This window comes from Anabas testudineus, chromosome 16 (genome assembly GCF_900324465.2).
Source record: "Anabas testudineus chromosome 16, fAnaTes1.2, whole genome shotgun sequence".
Lineage (NCBI taxonomy): Eukaryota > Metazoa > Chordata > Actinopteri > Anabantiformes > Anabantidae > Anabas > Anabas testudineus.
In genome coordinates this window covers 20654232-20674990 of record NC_046625.1, presented here as the reverse complement: position 1 = coordinate 20674990, position 20759 = coordinate 20654232, and the positions used below count along the sequence as shown (strand labels likewise).

General features: G+C 41.8%; 1 protein-coding gene across 6 annotated transcripts in view; it reads right to left on the bottom strand.

The window, feature by feature from the left end:
• The window catches only part of ubr5 (ubiquitin protein ligase E3 component n-recognin 5), a 28697-nt gene that overhangs the window by 3056 nt on the left and 4882 nt on the right, over positions 1 to 20759 (bottom strand). The window contains exons 5-53 of one of the 6 annotated variants that reach the window (XM_026371438.1): positions 20371 to 20490; positions 19329 to 19608; positions 19025 to 19184; positions 18677 to 18826; positions 17688 to 17899; positions 17395 to 17511; positions 17189 to 17299; positions 16831 to 16985; positions 16090 to 16207; positions 15803 to 15987; positions 15544 to 15653; positions 14967 to 15079; positions 14711 to 14857; positions 14466 to 14577; positions 14203 to 14357; positions 13852 to 14049; positions 13317 to 13527; positions 13096 to 13222; positions 12752 to 12903; positions 12272 to 12367; positions 11992 to 12115; positions 11756 to 11853; positions 11270 to 11427; positions 9939 to 10030; positions 9680 to 9826; positions 9353 to 9471; positions 9054 to 9180; positions 8688 to 8817; positions 8371 to 8531; positions 8045 to 8284; positions 7702 to 7825; positions 7381 to 7492; positions 7129 to 7260; positions 5851 to 6108; positions 4945 to 5213; positions 4601 to 4812; positions 4259 to 4492; positions 3875 to 3948; positions 3616 to 3788; positions 3149 to 3298; positions 2563 to 2780; positions 2287 to 2407; positions 1596 to 1968; positions 1337 to 1424; positions 1109 to 1253; positions 850 to 980; positions 677 to 737; positions 279 to 460; positions 81 to 165 (exon numbers count right to left, since the gene is read on the bottom strand). In XM_026371438.1, the coding sequence (XP_026227223.1) occupies positions 81 to 165; positions 279 to 460; positions 677 to 737; positions 850 to 980; positions 1109 to 1253; positions 1337 to 1424; positions 1596 to 1968; positions 2287 to 2407; positions 2563 to 2780; positions 3149 to 3298; positions 3616 to 3788; positions 3875 to 3948; positions 4259 to 4492; positions 4601 to 4812; positions 4945 to 5213; positions 5851 to 6108; positions 7129 to 7260; positions 7381 to 7492; positions 7702 to 7825; positions 8045 to 8284; positions 8371 to 8531; positions 8688 to 8817; positions 9054 to 9180; positions 9353 to 9471; positions 9680 to 9826; positions 9939 to 10030; positions 11270 to 11427; positions 11756 to 11853; positions 11992 to 12115; positions 12272 to 12367; positions 12752 to 12903; positions 13096 to 13222; positions 13317 to 13527; positions 13852 to 14049; positions 14203 to 14357; positions 14466 to 14577; positions 14711 to 14857; positions 14967 to 15079; positions 15544 to 15653; positions 15803 to 15987; positions 16090 to 16207; positions 16831 to 16985; positions 17189 to 17299; positions 17395 to 17511; positions 17688 to 17899; positions 18677 to 18826; positions 19025 to 19184; positions 19329 to 19608; positions 20371 to 20490 (7567 nt within the window). The remainder of the gene's footprint in view (positions 1 to 80; positions 166 to 278; positions 461 to 676; positions 738 to 849; positions 981 to 1108; positions 1254 to 1336; positions 1425 to 1595; positions 1969 to 2286; positions 2408 to 2562; positions 2781 to 3148; positions 3299 to 3615; positions 3789 to 3874; positions 3949 to 4258; positions 4493 to 4600; positions 4813 to 4944; positions 5214 to 5850; positions 6109 to 7128; positions 7261 to 7380; positions 7493 to 7701; positions 7826 to 8044; positions 8285 to 8370; positions 8532 to 8687; positions 8818 to 9053; positions 9181 to 9352; positions 9472 to 9679; positions 9827 to 9938; positions 10031 to 11269; positions 11428 to 11755; positions 11854 to 11991; positions 12116 to 12271; positions 12368 to 12751; positions 12904 to 13095; positions 13223 to 13316; positions 13528 to 13851; positions 14050 to 14202; positions 14358 to 14465; positions 14578 to 14710; positions 14858 to 14966; positions 15080 to 15543; positions 15654 to 15802; positions 15988 to 16089; positions 16208 to 16830; positions 16986 to 17188; positions 17300 to 17394; positions 17512 to 17687; positions 17900 to 18676; positions 18827 to 19024; positions 19185 to 19328; positions 19609 to 20370; positions 20491 to 20759) is intronic. The other 5 variants (XM_026371439.1, XM_026371441.1, XM_026371442.1 and 2 more) reach the window with 5 other exon arrangements.

Here is a 20759-nt window from a genome sequence, read left to right as displayed (position 1 = left end):
TTCTTCAGAAAAGCACGAAAATCATGGAGCAGAGTCTAAAAAGATATATGAAAAAAAAAAAACACAACATTTCCTCATACCTTCCTCCCGAGCAGCACTTTGATGACATGTCTGTTCAACGTGATCGGACAAAGTTCATTCTGCAGCAAACATAGCCCCAGTATTCTGGAACGAAAACATAATGCTTTTGTTCTTAACTTGATCCACTATTTAAAATTGTGAGACAATACTGTATAATATAATTCTGGGGTGAACCAACTGACAAAACAATTCATTACCTGCCAATGTTACGGAAGCAATTGAGTCTGGCCTCTGTGTTCTTTCCAGGCCGTGGGGAGTAGAAGCCTCGTTTGCCTGGTTGGTAGAAGAGCGGCGCATTGTCGTCCCCATCATCTGGATCGTCCAGCTCCATGTCCACCACACTGCGAGTCGAACCATGGCGTTTACGGTTCTCCTGCTGCTACAATCACACAACAAAAGGAGGAGGAGAGGGCTGTGTTAAGAACCGTAAAGTATTTGTTATGTAAGGCTGTATGTGCAGAAGTATTTTAATGTGATTTCAGGTCTCAAGGGAAGAATTATCTGTATGCCAAAGCCATCTCGTGACTTAACACTTAAAACTAAGTCAATCAATACAGAGTGGGACAGTAAAAAGCGTAAATAAAGAGATTTCTACTTGTGTTTTTTCGGGAGCTTCCAGGAGACCCAGGTCTAATATACTGTCAGCACCATTTTCCCTGAAAAGACAACAGAGGCTTTCAATTAATATGTCAAGCTTCAGTCAAGGAACTGAGAACAAAAGAACACTGTGTTCCACATGTACAGCTGTGTGGCTGGCTTTTATTTTACCTTCCATGTGCAATAAGAAGCTCCATAGCCTCTTCCACCCTGGCTCTAAGAGAATCCTCACTGGCCAGCAGCAGCAGCAGCTGTGCAGGGGACAGCTCCAGCAACATGCCTGTGATTTTACTGGCAAACGCCTAAGGAGACACAAGCACAGTATAGTCAAGAAAATTAACTAAATCCAGATAAGACAGCACTCTTGTCAATGCGCAAAGCAATATCATGCAAATCTACACATGTGAACAAAATGGTGCTGTTTTTTTACCGGTTGCATTGCGTGAACACGTGGGTAGAGCCTTTCCCCCAGGGCTTGTCTGTGTGCAGGCAGAGGGTCGGGCTCATCACTGGGGTTGCCCTCTGATGAAGGCCTAAAAGGCCTTGTATCTATCGACAGCTGCCTCCTTGAGTCTCTGTAGATGACAAACACGTTTGCCTCACAAACCACAGACTTTTTTGTTTATAATGAAATAATAATACATTAGACTGAACTTACCTGTCTCGGTCTCTCCGAGATCCCGCTCGAAGTCCACCACTTCTCCTCTCTCTTTCCCTGTCTCTGTTCCTCAGTCGCTGCATTAGATCTACACAAACACACCAAACAGAAAAAGTTCACTGTTAAGTGTCAATTGTCTTATGAAAAAATAAATAAATAGAAATAATTTCTTCTGAAAAAGAAATTGCTTTTAGAGTCACAAAAGTACCATTGAATGTAACAACAAAATCAACAGTGTAGTTTCTATGTATTGTCATACTTGAATTGTAATCGTGATGACACGTACTGCTGGCCTGCATGCCCTTGCTAACACTCTGAACACAGTCCAGGTTGGGCAGCTTATCGTTGGAGAGGAGGGCCAGTGCGATTGCTGTGTAGAAGCTGCGGGCCACACCACTGCCTTCGCCCGGCTCATCTTTGAAGGTGACCTTCACCCGGTGTACAGCCATTGGTGTAGTTGTGCAGCGCCTGCCAAAGTGCGTATTTAGCTGACGCATGGTCTGCTGTATTAGCTGGTCCCGATCCCGGTCCACCTCCAGCGCTAGGTCACGTGACTGAAGGTTCCTCAGTTTTTCCATCTCCCGACGGAACTTGGATTCCTTCACCTCGAAGCCACCAAGCTCTGTGAGGATCTAGGATTTAAAATAAATTAAAAGTACTGTAAAGCCTTGGGTTGAACCCTACATCTAAATCACCATCATCCAATAAAATAGATGCATTATTAAATATTGCTATACAATGTAGGCCTGAAAAGTCTGTCAAAACCAGTATAAAAAAAATTTATATTTTACATCCTAGACACATTAGCAATAAGACATGTGACAAGCTGATATACTGTAAATCTGTTCTTATTAACGCGTACTTTCAGTTTGGAAATTAAATAATAGGAGTGGTAATAGACAAATAATATTTTTATTTAAAACTAAATTAATGTTGAGATGGAAACACACCGATCCAGGCTCAGCTCCTACATCCTCCATGAAGACACGACCAAAGAGCTCCAGGGACAGTCGCCAACGGCCTAGCAGCATGTCATGTGAGATCATCATGCCCATAAAACTACAGTGAGGTCTGCACAAAGAGAAGAAATGCAGGATTTGGTATTTTAGAGTCATTTTAATTGTATATTAAGACATATTATCATATTTATTAACATATATTTATCTCCAGGAGCAACCTCTGCTACAACCCCAGCTCAGTCTTAAAAACAATGACAAGGTGCTTACCTGAATGATGGGAGAGGAGGTCCATCGCTCTCAGTGAGGCCAATTTCAGCAAGCAGGCTACTCTTCAGCTGGGCAGCAAGGTCATGGGGTGAAGGCCCTGGTTTTGAACCCTCCACTTCCTGCTCTGTCAGTGATTGGGTCTCAGTGCTCCGCTGGCCAGTTTCCATACTCATTACATTCTTCAGGTTGGCTGAGTAAGACATCTTAGTAGGCAGGATCTGTTTTAATGGGGTTAACAGTGTGGTTGTTCTTTAGTAATATGAACAGATGCATCCTGAGCTGATGGCAGTGTGATGATGAAAGAATGTAAATGTGGAAATGGGACACAGAACATAGGCTATGTTCCAATATCCACAATTAAATGACTACCAGCAATAGAAAACTATCCAAAATTATTATGTGCTTTCAATTATTACCAGTGCGCTAAAATGCTGTGGAAATAATGAATAGAAAATGATGAATTTTGGATAGTTTTTACAGCTTTTTATTTTAGAGTAGTTGCTACAATATTTCAGTGATGTCTGTTATTTGTAGATATTGGAACACAGCTGCCAGCATGTTTATCCAGTGAAGAGGAGCGGTATACCTGAGAGGGGGAGGGTAGAGAGGAGCCCATGTTTACCTCCAGGCAGTTCCTGTCCATGCTTGCCTCAGCCAGGCCCTTGGTTGCCATGTACGAGGAGGAGTACAAGCCCTGCGAGGGACGACCAAACAGATCCTCCTTCCTGGCGTTTGGCTGTGAGAAAAGAATTAAAGTCAAAAATAATTTAATATTTGTCAAATATTTAGTTTGACAATTATATAATCTAATCTAGCCATTCAGTTACGTCAGTCGGTCTATTTACTGTGTCCATTGCGTAGTGTCTTTCACTTCAAGACACTATAGCTACCTGTGCCTGTAAAGTTTCCTGCCAAAACACAGCAAAACACTACGTGGTGCCGTGTTGTGTCATTACATCATGCCATACCATGTATTCAAGATGTGGACCCTGTATCTTTAACTCTTTCTGCTTTTCTATAAGCACCCTGTGGGCCACGCAGAGAGAGTCTGACCTGCAGAAGGTGGGGCTGATCTGCCAGTGGAATGGCTTCAGCCAGAGGAACATCAAAGGGATTGGGTGGGATGCAACCCAGGAAGGTCATCGAATCAGAGCGACGAAAGAAGGGGTGGTTCTGACCCGTTTCCGCTGGAACTGGATCCTCATCCTTGTCCTGCAGAGTTGAGCCTGAATCGAAGCAGAAACAAAGCCAGTCAGAGTGCATCAAAAATAATTAATAAAAGTTATAATCTATTAAAGAGTGGTTTTCTGACTTTGATTGGTGTCCTCGTCATTCTCATGTTCAGAATCCTCATTGTCCAAACCCAGCTCCAAGATCTCTCGATTCCTACAAACATGGTTAACAAATATTGTTTAAACCAGATTTACACATAATCCATTTAAATTTTAAGCAGTGATTTCACATATGACCATGCAACCATCGTTTATGCCATATATTTGTCAAAACAGCAAACAAAGTAATGTCAACAAATGCAGACACATTTCAATTCGTAACAATAAACTCTAGAAATGGCAGTTTTAAGAAGATCATTGATGGTATTTTGCCTTTTTCTGGATGTTCCCTAAATAAGAATTACACTTCTCGTGAGATGAATTTTCAATCTAAAGGCAGAATTTCCTTCAATTTCTCAATTCACCTCTTTCTATCCATCTGTGGTGTGTCCAGTGTCGTCTGCTGGTTCATGGCCTTAATCCAGTAGATGAGAGCCTGGAAAACATAGGCCACGTGCTTCAGTGAGCACACATCCAGCACAGGTAGCACATCAGAATGTTCATCATTGTGGGAACGCATCAGTGACAGGGCGTAGTTCAAGAAATCGCCTCGTGCCGACATCATGCCTTGGCGAGCTGTCAACAGGGTGGCTGCCCTCCTGACACAAATACAGATCAAGTTAGAGTCAAGCAAACTATCCTGAACAAACACGCACATAAACATTTGCAGTTCCCTCCAAATATCTTGTTAAATGTATTTCTCTTACCTGCGTCCTTCCAGGGTGCGGAGGCTGGCCTCCTCCCGAGCAGTCATACGTTCTCTGCGTGCTGAATGCTGAGAGGCATGGAGCGGGTGGCTGGGGTGACCAGGGTCGCCAGCAGATGACAGGGCTGAGCCATATCGTAACTGTGCCTCAGTGGAATCCATTATGGACACCATCCAATTCCAGGTGGGAATCAGCTTTTCTTCAACATAGTTCTGGTTTAACAGACAATAATTCACTCTTATTGAATTAACTGGGAAGATCAGAGTATGTTACAACAGTATGCTGGTGCCTTAGTGGAGTAGTGGAGTCTAATTTTATCACCACCTGATGGCACTGCTTGTTACCTGTAGGTTTACTGCATCCTGGTAGGTAAGTTTTACAGCAGCAGGGTACTGCGAGTACACTAGATGGTTGTACTTCGGAATCAGACTCATGAGGTCTGAGATCTGCCTGATGACAATGCTGTAAGCCCGGGCCAGACTGCTGGCAGATGTCAGGTAGCTGCTGGAGTTGCTAGCCTCCAATGCTGCTGCCGCAGCTGCTGCACTGGAGCTGATTGCACTGGAACGACGCAGATTGGTAGGGTCGATATATATCAGGCCTGTGGAGCTTGCTGTGAAGATCATAACAGATACAATCAATACAGTATAAACCATTTTTGACACTAACCTAGAGACACAAACCTTTCAAGTGACCATCTTATACTCATGTTCAGGTTTTTAAGTTAAACAAGTGCCAATGTTATAATGCCTCTGCCACTTTATGCAACAGCTCCTCTTGCCTTGAGACAGAAAAGGTTTGAGCTCTTGTGTCTTTAAGGCCTCCCTTGCCCCCATCCACTCAGTTCTGATTGACCAGCTTGTAGAAGTATTCCAGTACGCTGAACTATGCTCAGCAACAGCCTAGCCAAAAATCCTGCTGCATTCTGGGCACGTTATGAAAACAGTTGTCAGCAAGTGCAGTGAACATGTAAAAACATTACTTGAAGTCTGTTGCTCGCCTGTAACTGTATACATAGTTGTTTAATGGTTTTGGGGGAAAGTGGGTGGTCAGTTGTGGATTTCCAAACTGCAAAGCAGCAACATTTTGAAAAAGATTGGCATTAATACCTGAGCATTTCATTACTGTCCAGCAAGCAGACATGCTTACCTAAAGCCTCTGACTATATACTATAACATGAGCTCCAAACTTCACAAAAGCATATGTGTACTGTTTAAACTACAACTGTAGAAATATAAGGTTTTACTGACCAGCTGGTGCTGAGGAGCTAGAAGGGGCAGTTCCAGTGCTCCTCTGGTTAGTGGTGTTTCTCACAGCCCACTGCATGGAGCGAGGAGCCTGGGCTGCACTGTTAGCCTGTGAAGCACTAGTTGTCCTTTCCAGTGGCTCGTCCAAAAGGAACGTTTCCTGGTCTACATCATCGCTCTGACTGCTGCTGCTGTCGGAGTCACTGGAGTCATTGGACTGGGAGTCATCCTCTGAAAAGAAGGCAGGGACACTGCTCGCACCTTCAGAGAGAAGGAGGATAGTAAAGGATAAGGACAAAGATAAAAGAGACATTTAATTGCTTCGGTATCCATCCTATCACCTTCTCTTTTGTCTTTCACATCAGATTTATCCAGGCAGGAGTGCAGGTTAGTGAATCACACCACTACAAGGCCAAACAACACTAATATGACGGTGAGAACACTGAAGCGTCAAGTCAAAACAACAGCTGCACTCTGTTGATCAACTTGTGCTAAAAAAAAAAAAAAAAAAATTGTTTAAATCTTTTATATATTTTTTTTGATTATTGCAAATTTCATTAGAGATTAATTATCAAACTGCAATATTGCTAAGAAAAAAATGGCCAAAATTATTAGTAGGAACTACACAAAAAATACCACACCATTTGGAAGGAGCTACAAGTTGATTAGTTGGTTATTTGGGTGAAAGAACAACATGACTACACTTGTGATGAGGGACAGGATTAGGTATAAACAAGACACAATAACAGTGAAAGGTGAGGAAGGGGATGGACTGAAGGAACTCTCAGCAGGAAACTGTATGTACTTTGCAAATTCACTCTTGCCCTGACATCTGTATATGCATTGAAGTAAAGAGGAGCTCATACCAAAAATAGGAAATGCCAAGGACACCCTACTGCCTGCAAATGAAATACATCGGGTATTCAGCCAGAGACCATTTTGTCTGCTGTATCATTAGCTCTCCAAACATAAATCCCCACAATCCAAAATGCTGACTGTTAAAGAACTGGTGATTTTGTATGGACTGAATTAGTCTGTAACTCAAGGAAAAAAAATACACCACAGTGCAGCAAGACAGAAATGCAATTTCTATTTAGTAAGCAGTTGGAGCCTTATAAACATTTGGAAAGATTTCAATTAAAAGGAGGTCAAAAAGACTGGTGACGGCATTTACACATAAGCAAAACAACATGTTGAAATTGAGGAGAATGTTTCATGAAGATAAAAAAAAAAAAAAAAAAAAAAAAACTAAACTCAGATTTAAAACAGCTGTTGACAAACCTGCTTCAGAGCCAGCAGTGGCTGCTGTGACGACACTCCTGCGCCCACTAGCATTATCCTGATTGCTGTGGTTGCTTTCACTGTCGCTCTCAGTTTCAGCTGCTGCCAGCAGATCAAGTTCCATGTCACTTCCTAAAAGCAGAAACGGATAAGCATGTGTCTTACATTTTTGGCTTGGCTTTCAGATTGACCATAATTACTTGTGAACGTAGGTATTTCCTTGCACTTAAAAAAAGGCAAGAAGTTCCTCACCATCCTCATCGTGTTCATCATGCTGCCCTTCTGCCTCAGCATTTTCCTCTCCCTGTTCCTCTTGGTCATCATGATGGTCTTCCTCCCCTGCTACACCCTCTACAACTTCAACCTAAGAGAAACACATGTTCATGATATGCTTTCAACCAAAACAGAACACAGCCAATCTCATCTAAAATTATTGTGTAATAACTAAACTAAACAAAAGCTTCAAATGACTCTTACGGTGTAAATAAAAGTTACACTCCACATACTTGGAGTCAGCAACATGCACTGAATCATTCATTATGGCCTTCATCATTTTATAATGAGGCTCCCCACCTCTTCCACATCTGCTGATACAATGTCATCCTGCTCCTCATCTCTTCCTCTGACAGGCTGAGACTGGCTGCTGTGTCGTGGCTGGGGGTTCCTGATAATATAAGAGGCAGCTGTCTGGCTGGAGCTGGAATAAATTAAGCTTTTAAGTCTTAATATACAGAGAACAAGAAAAATCAAGCACATTATTTACATTTAGTTTCTTGTCTGCAATTGAAATTCTAATTGTTCTAATTGTAATTTCTTTAGTTTAGCAACTGACACAATACATACATTTATATATTCCATAATGTAGCGCTCTAAACATCCACCTGATAGAAAGATGAAAAGATGAAAAACAACCAACCTGTTGGACTGGTCAGGTGAAGGTCTTGGTGGCAGAGGTTCAACAGAGAAGAGCTCTTCACTGCCTTGAACAGCATCAATGCTGGTGCTGGCCAAAGTGAAAGGAGCTGTAGGTCTTGCAATACCCATTCGCACAGGAACGATTAGTGACTCAGCTACATTACAAAGCTCCTCCACAGCGTAGGGCAGCAGAGCCTGGAAAACCCGTCGACATTTCCCAATGGGCTGGGGGATGAAGTTGCTACGGAAAAGAAATCATGTCAAGACAGCATAAGAACAGATTTCGAGATAGCATTAACAACTAGAATTGAGATTGTATGTTCTTACTTTTTCTTCTTGGAAGAAGCCATCTCCACACTGAGGATGACAAACACACGGGCAACAGAGCGTAGGAATCTCCTGGTGACATTGACCGCCTCCTCTCTCCGGCCAGGAGTGTACTTGTTCTGCAGCTCCTTCACAAGTGTGCCTAGTAAAGTATCTATGAACTAACACAGGACACCCACAGTCAGCAACCAAAATACATTACAGAGGATGAAGTGATAACTATGAAAATGTGGAATTACTGATAATATTAAGATGGCAGCATTTCGGGCTCTAAATAAGATTTTCAGAAAGCATGAGGAAAGACTAAATGGACTCACAGTGATGTCAGGAGCGCACTTGACAATGAGGCAGTGAGTGAAGCAGTCAAGGCGAATGGTGCCACTCTGCTGGTTCAAGTAGACCTGCTCTTCAGGAAGAAGGTGGGCAATTCTGCTGCTGGCACTGAGCCTAGTAAATACATACACAACACAAAAGTCAGCAACTGTCTCCGAAGTATTAGATCTGTTGTATGAATCTGGGTCTGCATTGTGACTGCAGTGAGTACATATTACACTTGTGTGTGTGGTAACATAAGGTTGTAACTAGACTTTCAAATTTGGCTAATGCCAATTCATTGAATTTAGTCACAGCAAAAGGTGAACCAAATTTTGATTTTAGGAGTGCTGTTATACTGTGATACTCACGGGTCTTTGTTCTCCTGAGAACCAAACATGATCATAGACTTGAGGGCATTCCAGTCTTGCAGGACCCTCTCGAGAGCCAGCTGAGCAAAGCGGGGAGGTTCTAGGTCATGGTCTGGCATATCAGAATCTAAAAGAGAGAAAAGAAGAACACAGTTTTCTTACACTAGATGTGTTCCGGAAATAATGTGTTAACCACACTAGGAATTAGAAGTAGATAGGGGAACATTTCAAATTCTTTTTTGTAAAACGTCTCTGCACTGGTGACTGAAAGGGATAAAAAGAGAATGACAATGAATTACCTTCTGCATTAGCAGCCTTGCGGTTCCTGTCTTCTCTGATGCGTGGTGGTCTGTACTGACAGTGCTCAACACTCTGCCTGGCAACAGTTTGCACCAAGAACAGTAATATATGCTCTCCCCTGCAGAGAGAAAAAAAAACTGTTAGAAACATCACCTTTCAATAAAATATGAAGCCTAGTAAAATATCTTAACTGTGTTCTCTCAACATTAATAGCATGTTGAGATAACACAGTTCAGATAATATAGTGTAAAATACTCACAATTATTTCCCAATTACAAAAGTACAAAAACAGAACACTACCAGTACAAAAAGCATAAAGATCTTACCTGCTGTTTGGGGTTGTGACCAGATTAGTTGTTGTGAGTAACCTGTACAGGAGGTCGAGACGAGCTGCCTTTTGGCCTGCAATCAGTGTTTTACACTTACATTTCTCCCAGCAGTCACAATATGCTGTAGGAGAGGTTCTCTTCAGCCTGAGAATAAACAGACATATGATCTAGTTTGAAATACAGGTGAAAAGCAATGTAAGTAAGGTTGAAAACTCTTCAAAGGTTAAATATTGTGTGAACCACATGTAGGACTCACTTGCAGTCATGTCCTTTGTGACACACTCTTGCACACTCAGTACAGCAGCAGAGGGACTCCAGCAAACCACAGGTGCGACACTCAAAGATATCCTACATATGAGGGAAACAATAAATAAATAATAAAACATGTCAGTGCATCAGCTCTGACCTGAAAAATCTATATATTTCAGAGCTTAAAAAAAATGTGCTAGCTTCTTGACTGAAAACATTTACGCATCTAGTACTGACTGATCATTACATGACAGGGGTTGCTAGAGCTATACTCAATGTGGACTGGCTATGTATTACAGGCCTTAAGTTTCAATTACAAATGTTTTAATCTGATCTTTGTGTGTCAATTTTTCACATTCATGTGTCTACATGTACTAAAATAATGTGTGGCAGTCAAATTATTTTGAGTTTCCACAAAACTGTTAAACTATGATAAGTGCCTTATAAGGCTAATACATGCTATAAAAAGGTCCAACAAATGTGAATGAGGTTGGACTCAATAGAGGCGGAATCTTCTATCTACAAGACTAGAGAGGGGGAGTGATGATTGGGGGATCTTAATATCTAAAGCCTCTTTCACGTAAGCACTGATTTTGCACCGTACATTGTGTGGCGTTGTGCATTCACACATGCAGCACACAGCAGGAGAAAGTCTCAGTGACATACATTCCCACTTAGGGAAATAGTCTGCTTGATTTTGTGGTGTGGGGAGTTGCTGCGTAGAGCGTGGAGGAGGCACGCCATGACAGAAAAAGTGCACTGCAGAAATCCATTTTGTTTTGTTTACAGCTCATCAGTAGAGCATGTCTCATGATTAGAAACAACACTTTATGTATCAAAGTTTCCTTAAGAAACAAGCACAATCCAAAAACATCTCCTATACTTTGTGATGAGTGGATCGGCTGAAAGAAAACACCCACTAGCTTACTGTGAATACTCCACACTATTACCTACCGTGTTCACACCTGGGCTCACACGGATATTACGCAGACTTTGCACTGGGGGCTTACAGGATAAAGTCTAGGTTCGGCCTGAATAGCTGATGTTTGTGTTCTCACACACAGCTCACCTTGGTTAAGTCTGAAGAAGTTCAGGGTTCCAGTACATATGTGAAAGCAGCTTTAGATTGATTTTGAGAACCATACTCAAAAAGTAATATCTTTAACGTACTGAGCTGTCTGTCTTCCTAAAACAATCTGTTAAATGAAATTCCATTCCCAATTGACACCCATAGATGTAGCTTGAGAGGACTTTAAAAGGTGAACTGCTGTAGTTCACCTTTTAAAGCAAAACGTTTTTGCTATATGTTCGAGTGGAATGATATCCTCTAGGGCTGACCTGGTTAATGTGCTCTGCTCCAGTCCAAGTGAAACTGCAGGTGTCATTGCAGCAGAGAACATACAGGGGTGAGTCATCTGGGTTGGTCCCCGAGGGGCAAATCATTTCCATAAACACAGAATCTGCATCCTCCTTCTCTGCAATGCCTGGGTCACCCACTGTGTTCAAAGAATTAGAGGAACAAAAAGAAAATTCAGAGAATCAGAGGAATGCCAGTTACAAAATAATAGTTAGCTTTTATAAGGAGGGCAGCAAAATAGGTCACGATTCACATAACTCATGGATATCCTCCAATGTTCCAGCTGTTACCTAACCAGTTAAAATTAGATTCAAAATAATTTTGCTGCTTTCTCAGAATTCATGCAGAGGTAGTGGCTGACTTAAACTTCCATTTCTTTCTCTCCCCTGTTCTTTTTGTGTCAGGAACACATAACATGCATAGAGTAGGTACATAATACAACGAAGAAAGCTAGCTTGTTAAATTACCCTTGGCCATTTTTTGAGCAGCCTCCAAAACAGTGATGGCTGCTGGGTAGGCTCTTCCACTGACGGCCAGCATGAAAGGGGTCATTCCACGGGCATCCCTGTCAAAAAGCAACAGTTTACATGTGCACTTTAGAGAGACTGACAGGCAAATAAAGAACTGCAAAAAAACCTAAGGAAGCTAATGTGTATATAAATATATATATATATATATATATATTAAAAAAAATCAACTGTACTTTGCAGAGAGCAGCTCCCGTAAGTGTGGCCTCAGAACAACACTATCACACATTAGCTTTAGAATAAGATGAGCGTTGGCTTTCCTGTCTTTAGACTCAACCACAGATGGCTCAGTGGATGGCCCTGTTCATATGTAAAACAGAACAGTGAGATCAGAGACAGCTGACACAAAAACATGATGAAACAACAAATACTGAGGTAAAGAAGAGAAAAATAAATATCAATAACAGTAAAAAAATTTATATATCATGTCCTCCTCACAGTGAAGATGTTCTATACCTGGTATGGTGGAGGTGCTGGGTCCCTGGCTGGTCCCAGTGGAGGCAGTAGTGAGTGAGCCCACAGCTGGTGCTAGAATGAAGTCAATGTCACCATCTGTTGATTTAAAAAAAAAAAAAAAAACAGAAAAAAAAAAAAACTGTTCACTGCAACTGTAAGACTGCAATGTCAAGAGTCAATTTCACGTTTTCCAACAAAGCTTAAGGTGGCCTTTATTAACTAAATGGCAGAACAAGTTCAAAGCTTGGTTTTAACAGGTTAATATACAACACACATGGAGAGTAATTTCACAGGGCTAAAATTGTGACTGACTTGGTTCAAAACATAATGTATTTATATACTGTAGTTTACACATATCTTTAGCATTACACTACAACAAAAGTAGTAGTAGTAGTTTCTCCTGAAACAGACAATTTAAGGCCCAAACAGAACAAAGACAATCTAATTCTACTAATTTAAGTCTTGTAATGATCAACTGACCAGGATCCATAGGTGGGGGATCAGGGACCCAACTTGGTGGAGCAATGGGTGGTGACACGGGGTCCTGGTGGTCACTGGATGATGGGCCAGACTCGTGGCGTCCAAGACCTGCTGCTCGTAGAGACCTCCGCATCATCTCCCTCAGACGAAGTCTGTAGGTGACCCACAAAAATAAAAATGGCACTGAAAGTTAGATCAATAATGCTTGTCTTTTGATATTACAGGATAACTGCTCACTCAACTGGAAAGCAAAATGATTCCTTTCTTATAGCTAGCTTTGTGCACTAAATTACACTGAGACTATTACATGAAAATATGTAAAATGAGTATAAGTGGTTATGTACCCTCTACTGCTGGAAGAGCCAGTCCTATTTCCAGAGCTATTGCTTGAAACCACAGAGATGGCATTGGCAATCGCCTCCACAGCAGAGAGGCGCTCTGCAAATGTGTTTCTCTCCGACCTTTCAGCTTCTGAAATGTAACAGCGTGGTCACTTAGCATGGAGCAGCGGAAAGCAGGAAAACCAGGTACCTGTATATTGACTGTTGTTAAAGTGTCAGCTTACCTTCCTCCTCTTTGGTCTCCTTGTTACTAACAGGGAAGCACACAGAGACGGCTGCATGGAGAATGTTGCGGTTCCCATCACAACGGTGGCCAAGAAGTGCTCCAAGGGCCTGGCTACCCTGATCCAACAGGAACGCCTGCTCAAGGTTTACAAGGTACTGGCGACAGGCCTCATAGTCACATCGCAGCACATGCTGCATCAATGTTTGTTTCTGAAATAAAGAGAGTTCGCTTTGACATTGACAGCACTACATTTTGCTCTTTCAGATATATTCATTATATAAACATTAAACTACAAACCACTAAGTGTTGGTCTTGCAACCCTCTTTTTCTTTTTACTTTTTTCTTTTTTTTTAAATGGGGAGTATTTTCAAACATATCACTGGAATCTTATTCATCACAAGCTATTTCGATTTTTCAGCCACCCCAGCCCATCCCAGACCCCTCTCTCCTCCAGTAGACCATTTACATCAAGTTACAGCAAGTGAGTACATGTATAAAATTTATGTTTGTTTTACATCTTATTCATATATTACCTCAACAGCCATAATAATAATAGCAGCTTTCTTTTTAATTGTGGAGTTGGAGGGGAGATTAGCCAGCGAGTGCACGCCCATTCCTAGGCTGTTTATAGGTGGCAGATCTAGCCAATCGGGATCTCGAATTCCACCCGTGCAGTCTTTGGCCATAGGATAGATTGTGCCGTTTCCATCTCTGAGGATGATGGGAGATTCCTGAGGGGGGGGGGGGGGGGGGGGGAATTAAAAACAATATTATATATAAACACTATTAATATAATGAAAATATTATAAATATTTGAAATTAAGATACCATGCAAAATGCTGTGTTTAGCTTCAATATGTTACCCATCTGAGAAGTCATCTCACCTGTCCTGCAGTAAAAATGGCCACATTGCGCTCACTTTGCCCCAAGAAGGCCAGATTACTAGTAGGGAAGTTATTCTCTTGCTCTGCTTTGCCTGTAGCCAGGTCAAAGATACAGTATCTTACCCAGCTACCTGTTTTCAACACTGCGTGGACTCCTGGAAGGTACAGAGATGCTTAATAGCTGGAAATACTACACATATAAATATATTAATTATGTATGAAACGAAATACATACAAGAAACAGACACATAGAAAAGACTCACCTTTGGAGTCAACATTCACAGCCAGAATCTCTGCCTTTTCTGGGATCCAGAGCTTTTTGGGTGTGCGCTGAAAACAATCTGGAACTTTAGGAGTCCCACCAGTTTTGACCACCTGTTAGGAACAGTAACAAAGAAAATAAAAAGTTAACAATTATAAACCAATGAAAACACCTGCACAGAAATGTTGCCTCAAATCTAAATCCTGAGATGAATGTGAGCAATGGTGGATCAATTAACGTCTGTACCTGCAGCTCATCTATTCTGAGAAGTCTACAGTCCTGCAACAGTGAGGATGGGTCTGAGTCAGTAGGAGCAGCAGTGCTCTGGTTGCTCATGCTGCTTGAGGTTCCTGGAAACTTGACAGCAACATATGCCCCATCCACTTTAAGCACCTAGGATGGAATAGGAAGGTGTTAGGTTGTGAAAGTGAAGACAACTGTCAGGATACAGAAAACCAAAGAGAAAATGACACCCAACCACACCCATACATCCCTAACCTACCTTTCCTACTGGAACATTTTTAACATCTTCCACAAACACCACCTCCCTGAGAGGCCACTGCTCCTCATTCACTTTCTCTTCCTCTTTGGGGGCTGGGGTTGAACGCCTTCGCTCTGCAAGTAGTAAAGCATATTAACTTAGTCATTTGAATACACTATACTCAGATTAGAAATGTCATTATTGTTTATTATTGAGGAATTACTAATTGTTTTGATTTTTACTCAAATTAGAGCCATTAGATATACTGCTAACCCAGGATATAAAAACTTCAGTGGACTAAGGAAAATGAATTATCAGCACTGGCAGTTAGCTCTATGATTCCTATGATAACGGGAAGTAAAATTCAAACAAATACAATACAGTATACAATGTGAGCTGGTCACACTTCTTCACGGGAAAACAGGAGGGGGAAAAGTTGCTGATAAGAGCCTGTGCACCATCTGTTTCAAAGTCAAAGGACTAATGAGAGCAGAGGGCGAGGAAGAAATTAGTTCTGTGCCTGGGAGATAGAGAATAGAGTGCTGCTGAGAGGGCTAGGAGTTAAGAGGCAGAGATAGCAAGAGGAAAGCTGACATACTGTAGGGCAGTGAGGCACTGCTAGCAATAGAAGAGGTATCACTGCAGGTAGATGCTGGTGAGGGAGGAGGACCCATTTCAGTCTTCACCAGCTCTGGCTTGCTTTCAGTTCTAAGGAACAAGACCAAGATAATAAAAATTAGGTTTTGTTTGGATTTTTGAGATTGAGCATAGCTGCTTCTAATTATGACAAAAATAAATAAATAAAGAGTACAAGTAGATTACAATGATACATCTGTGCTAAATAAAATGAAACTGACTTGATTTCCTGTGTCTTAGTTGTCTTCTCCATGTTCTTGAGACTCTCTGGAGAGCGCAGCTGGAACCTGCAGCTGTCATTCATGTTCCAGACAGACTCCAACAAGACACCTACTTTGGGAATCCCAGCACTAACAGAAAAGGCCACTGCACCAGCATGATAGAGGGGGTTATTCCTCAAGCATACCTACGGAAGGAAAAAAATGGACCACCACAAATGTGTTTTACACAACTACTTAAATTTCCTAATATCTTAAGTCCCAAAAAAAAGACACAGAATGCGTCATACCTGTGTTCCCACGGTGATATTGGGTATAGAGGAGATGCCAGCACTGGACTTTGGCTTTTTGTTCTTGGCTCTGGCCTTTTCAAGCATCTTTTTCCGTTGACTAAAAGGCACAACACCCCTGCAGAGAAATGCAAGCAGTGAAGTGTCAAAACTGGCATTCATAACTTTCTCTGACACAGACCGATCCGATTGTCCGTGGAGATTTTCTGTGATCACGGTCATGTTATTTCCAGAAGTGCTATTTGGACTAACTTGCTAAACACTCCAACTGTCATCAAAACTCACTTCTTGGAAATCATACTTACTTTGCGTTGACATCACTTTTGTGAGTCTTGCCAAATGTCAGATGTCAAGGATGATTCAAATTACTTGATACAGGTTCAGATTTTGTATTTTATTAAAAGACTACTACAGTTGAATCAACTTTCAAGTATGTATTCCTCTAAATGAAATTTTAAATATTAAAAGCAAAATACATCTAATTTTTCGATCCAGGTGTCTTGTTGTTGAATATCACATAATGTCTATATAATTCTGACTTCTAAATATGAAAGACCTCTGCCAAAGAGAAATGTGTAATCTGTGTGCTGTATGACTTTGAACACTCTGGTTTGGCCCATGACACTACACTTTACAAGATAACAATGTTTAATTGTAACACTGAGGAGAAGATGTTAGTGCTAAAAACAGAATTATAATTCTATTCTATGTAGGTCAATAGGGAAAAAAAGCTCTCCTCACCACCAGTAGAGGCTATTCTCCAGCTGTGCACATGTGTACAGTGCACAACAGTGCAGTGACACCATTCGTTCACCCTGCAGCTCAGGGAAAGCTTGAGCACTGTGCTCTAGCTTAGAGGCCACTGTGCTCAGTGTGTCATCCACCCAGGTTGCCACCTACATCCAAAATGCACAAACATCAGCTGAATGAAATCTTCATTAAACAAATAAGTTAGGATGGCTGATTAGTAACTATTGTGAGTATATTTATTTACTGAGGAACAATATGGCCACACAAATGATGCAGCGATCAAAACCTGTTATCAAAAAGCAGAGCAGATACAATGTACATTCTTATGTCAAGCTGAGCAGTAACCTACCTTGTTGGTCTCTGTTGCTACAGTGGCTCTGATGCTATTGGCAGACAATAAGGTAATCTTCTCATTGGCCAAGCCCAAGAAGGACACACGTGGGTGATGAATAGAAGGATTCTAAAATCAGAAAGGTTATTAATAACATTACTAAACTGCGAGTGTTTACATAGTAGTATACATATAGTCCTGAGTCTATTGATTCAATTCTCCACCTGTGCACTCCTGTAGGGTTCGGGTTCACTCCATTTCCACTGATAAAGCTCTCCTTTAGAGCTAACAGCCACAAGCTCCGAGAACATGGCTCCAATGCTCACAAACTTCACACCATCCTAAAAGAGATAAAAAGTGTGATCAGGTAAATAGATATGTTAATCTAAATGTTAAATTACTTATATTTACTCCCAGTGGACTTCAAGTGGTAGAGATGCTTGCAATATCACAGTAAAGGGTTTTTGTATTTGATCGTGAAAATGGATCACTCAAGCTCTGTCTGTGGTCTTCCTACCTTCTCAGGCCACCATTGGAGCTCCTCACCCAAGGATACAGGGCTCTGTACAGGAATGCTCTTCTTGTCCAGGCTAGGCTCGCCCTCACGGCTGGTGGAACCTCGCTCCGTGTCGAACGAGGCCCCATCCAGCCACCGGCGCTCGCGTAACCTCAATACAGACTCACGCTCACGCAACAGCTCTGAGTCGCGCTCTAAGGGAAGAAGGAGAACTGGTATGCAATAAGGTCACACCAGTGGGATAGAAGTAAGCCACTCTCTGGGAAAGACCCGTCAACATAGTTTTAAGAATAGACAGAGAGAGATAGAGTCTTTAGAATTGTTTTTATGCAAATCAAAATTGCAATACTGAAGTTTGAGTTGGAGTAAATTATACTGGTGGTCGAGTGAGTTTGCACGCTCATATTAAAATGCGAAGTAGAAGAGGAAGTGGATAGACAGAAAGAAAGCATGCATATGAGCTAAAAGTGGGCTAGACAGGTTTTTAGAATAGACTGCCTCAAAGGGTCCCTGTTAAGACTCATGGGCCTAGCGGGCCTTTCTCAGAGAGCTCACAATATGTACTACAGCCATGCACCATATAACACCAAACATTTGTAGCCTGTGACACCAAACATTCTTTTCAGAAAACTAAGTAGACTAAAAGGGAAAATGTCCCAAGCAAACAAGCTAAAACCATCTAATTAAACATTAGTTTGTACCGAACCTACTTTTCAGTAAGGTGTCTATTTAGCAAAGAGAAAAATACTCTCATCTCTTCAAATTGTTTTTTCAAATTACCCTCGCTGTTGCAAAAGAATGTCTGTCTCATTAAACTCTTAAGCCATAGGTACAGTCCTTCCACAGAAAAAACAAACTTGTCTGTTCTGTTGTACGCCAAAGCCATTGAAGCTTGATCCCCACAGACAAAAGCCTTCACCAGTGCAGCCACCAAAGCCTTTCAATACCCTGCCTTCCTTTCATTTGTCAGAGGTGAGTTTTTGAGTTACCTCTGGAGGATCCCAGGCGAGACAGCGAAGAGCGTCTAAAAGAGGGGTAGCCAAAGTAGCTTATGTCCTCAGAGAACATGGCATCAGCATCAATAATCACGCTGGGATGTGCTGAATGGATGTCTGCATCCAAAAGGGACATCAAGTCCTCTGCATGGAACAAACACAAAAAAGGATGCAAAGAAAATGACACCTTTTTCTTCATAGAACTAGGGTCAATGCTGTCTAGACTGTATATTTCCAGTGTTAAATTCTTTGATTTAACAGTGGAAATATTTATCAATTTGTATTACAATGTGCAAAACTACAGCTTCACATTTAATAATAAAGTTCCACACAAACACACACCTCCAGGGAGATAGGACTCGCTGGCTGTATCATCTCCATCATCTCCATCCTCATCATCCCGACTCAGGAGGTTGTTGACAGCGAGGTTGACGTCTAGGTTGGTTCTCTGGAGCTCCCTGATGATCACACTCCTGGACTTACCCTGAAGGACTACCTGGGCCTGAGAGAAAATGTCAACGACAACAAGATAAAAATATTTTATTGCACTCATCTGTGACTATAGATTACAGAGTATATGTGTACTATTAAATGTGCAATAAGTTCCATTAACAAAATGTAGTTAAAAAAAAATTCTTTCTCAGACCTGAGTAATAAGTTCTTCAGGGATGACAGAAGCTGGTATTACTGGCTGTGGCTGGCTACCAAGGAGGCCCGAGCCGCGGTCCCTTCCTGTACGGATCACCCTGGTTTGCCTGCGTGAATCGCGAGCTGCTGTTGACGACCTGCCCGAAGTGCCTCCACTTCCGCCTCCTCCTCCACCGCCTCCGCCACCACTGCTGCCACCTCCTGCTCCACCTCCCCCTGCGCCTCCTCCACTTCCACCTCCACCACTGCCTCCATTTACACCAGAGCTCCAGCGACTCCTGTTGCATACAGTGCAATGCCATGGTCAGACATAACTGCCAAAATAACCACCCAACCGAAAGAGTAGACTCAAAACACACATACATCTGGGGGATTCAGCTTTTGTGGCAACTGAGATAGTCCAGAGTGAGAAGGCTTTGAATCAGCACCATTTAGAGAGGAAAACATCAACTGTGGATTTAAATGAATCTACTATACAGATGCAGTTAATACTTAATTGTATTTTTTTTTTTTTTGATGTTTTAAACATTACTTTATTTCAATACAATGTTAAAAGTGCTAGTTTATGGGCTTATGCTTCAAATATATCAGTTCTATATAACTGTAATATCAGCACGCACAACTACACTGATCTGCCACAACATTATTGACAATTGGTGGTTTTAACAGCTTTCTGAGTATAGGGCTGCACAGTCAGACAAGTTAGAGTGCCTCTGCTGACCCCTGTACGCAAGAACGTTAAAATTGCCAAGTGGAGGTTAATGTCGCTGATCAGTGAGTACTTAGAAGAGGAGAACAATTCCCCAGCAGTCACCGATAACAAAAACACTAAGAAAACAAATGCATACTGAAACCTAAGAAGGTTGAAGTTGATGATGTGTGCCATTTGTCTGACAAACATTTCCATTACTTTCTACAGAACCCTACAGTTCTACTTCAGAACGTGTGGCACTGAGCCCTAATCTGCAGCTTCAGTGTAAAGCTCTAAACACTGAGCTTTCATAGGACCATTTGTTTCTGTCAACCCTGTCAGAACTTACCCAAGGGTGTTGCCTGCCAGTCTGCCCAGTGTGTCAGAACCAGACAGGAACCAGGGCGGATCACTAGTCCTGCCTGGCCTGGAGCTCCTTCCTGTCCCTGAACCACTGCTCAACTTTGAACTGGAAACAAAAGATGGGAGATCAGTTACAAAACTACACAAGTCCCAGAAGGACCAAAATACTTTTAGTACCTGGGTTAACAGAAACTAATTTTACCCCAGGTAGGTGTTTCATTATACCCCTTAGTCCAGAATTCCTTTCATTTTAATTGTATATTGGGAAATAGGATGGAATAATTTGGAGACTAGCATGGCAACACCCTTGGGAATCAGAATTGGTTGCAACTCGTCCCTCCTTCAAGACTTTCCTTTTTAAAAGTTCTTGGGATT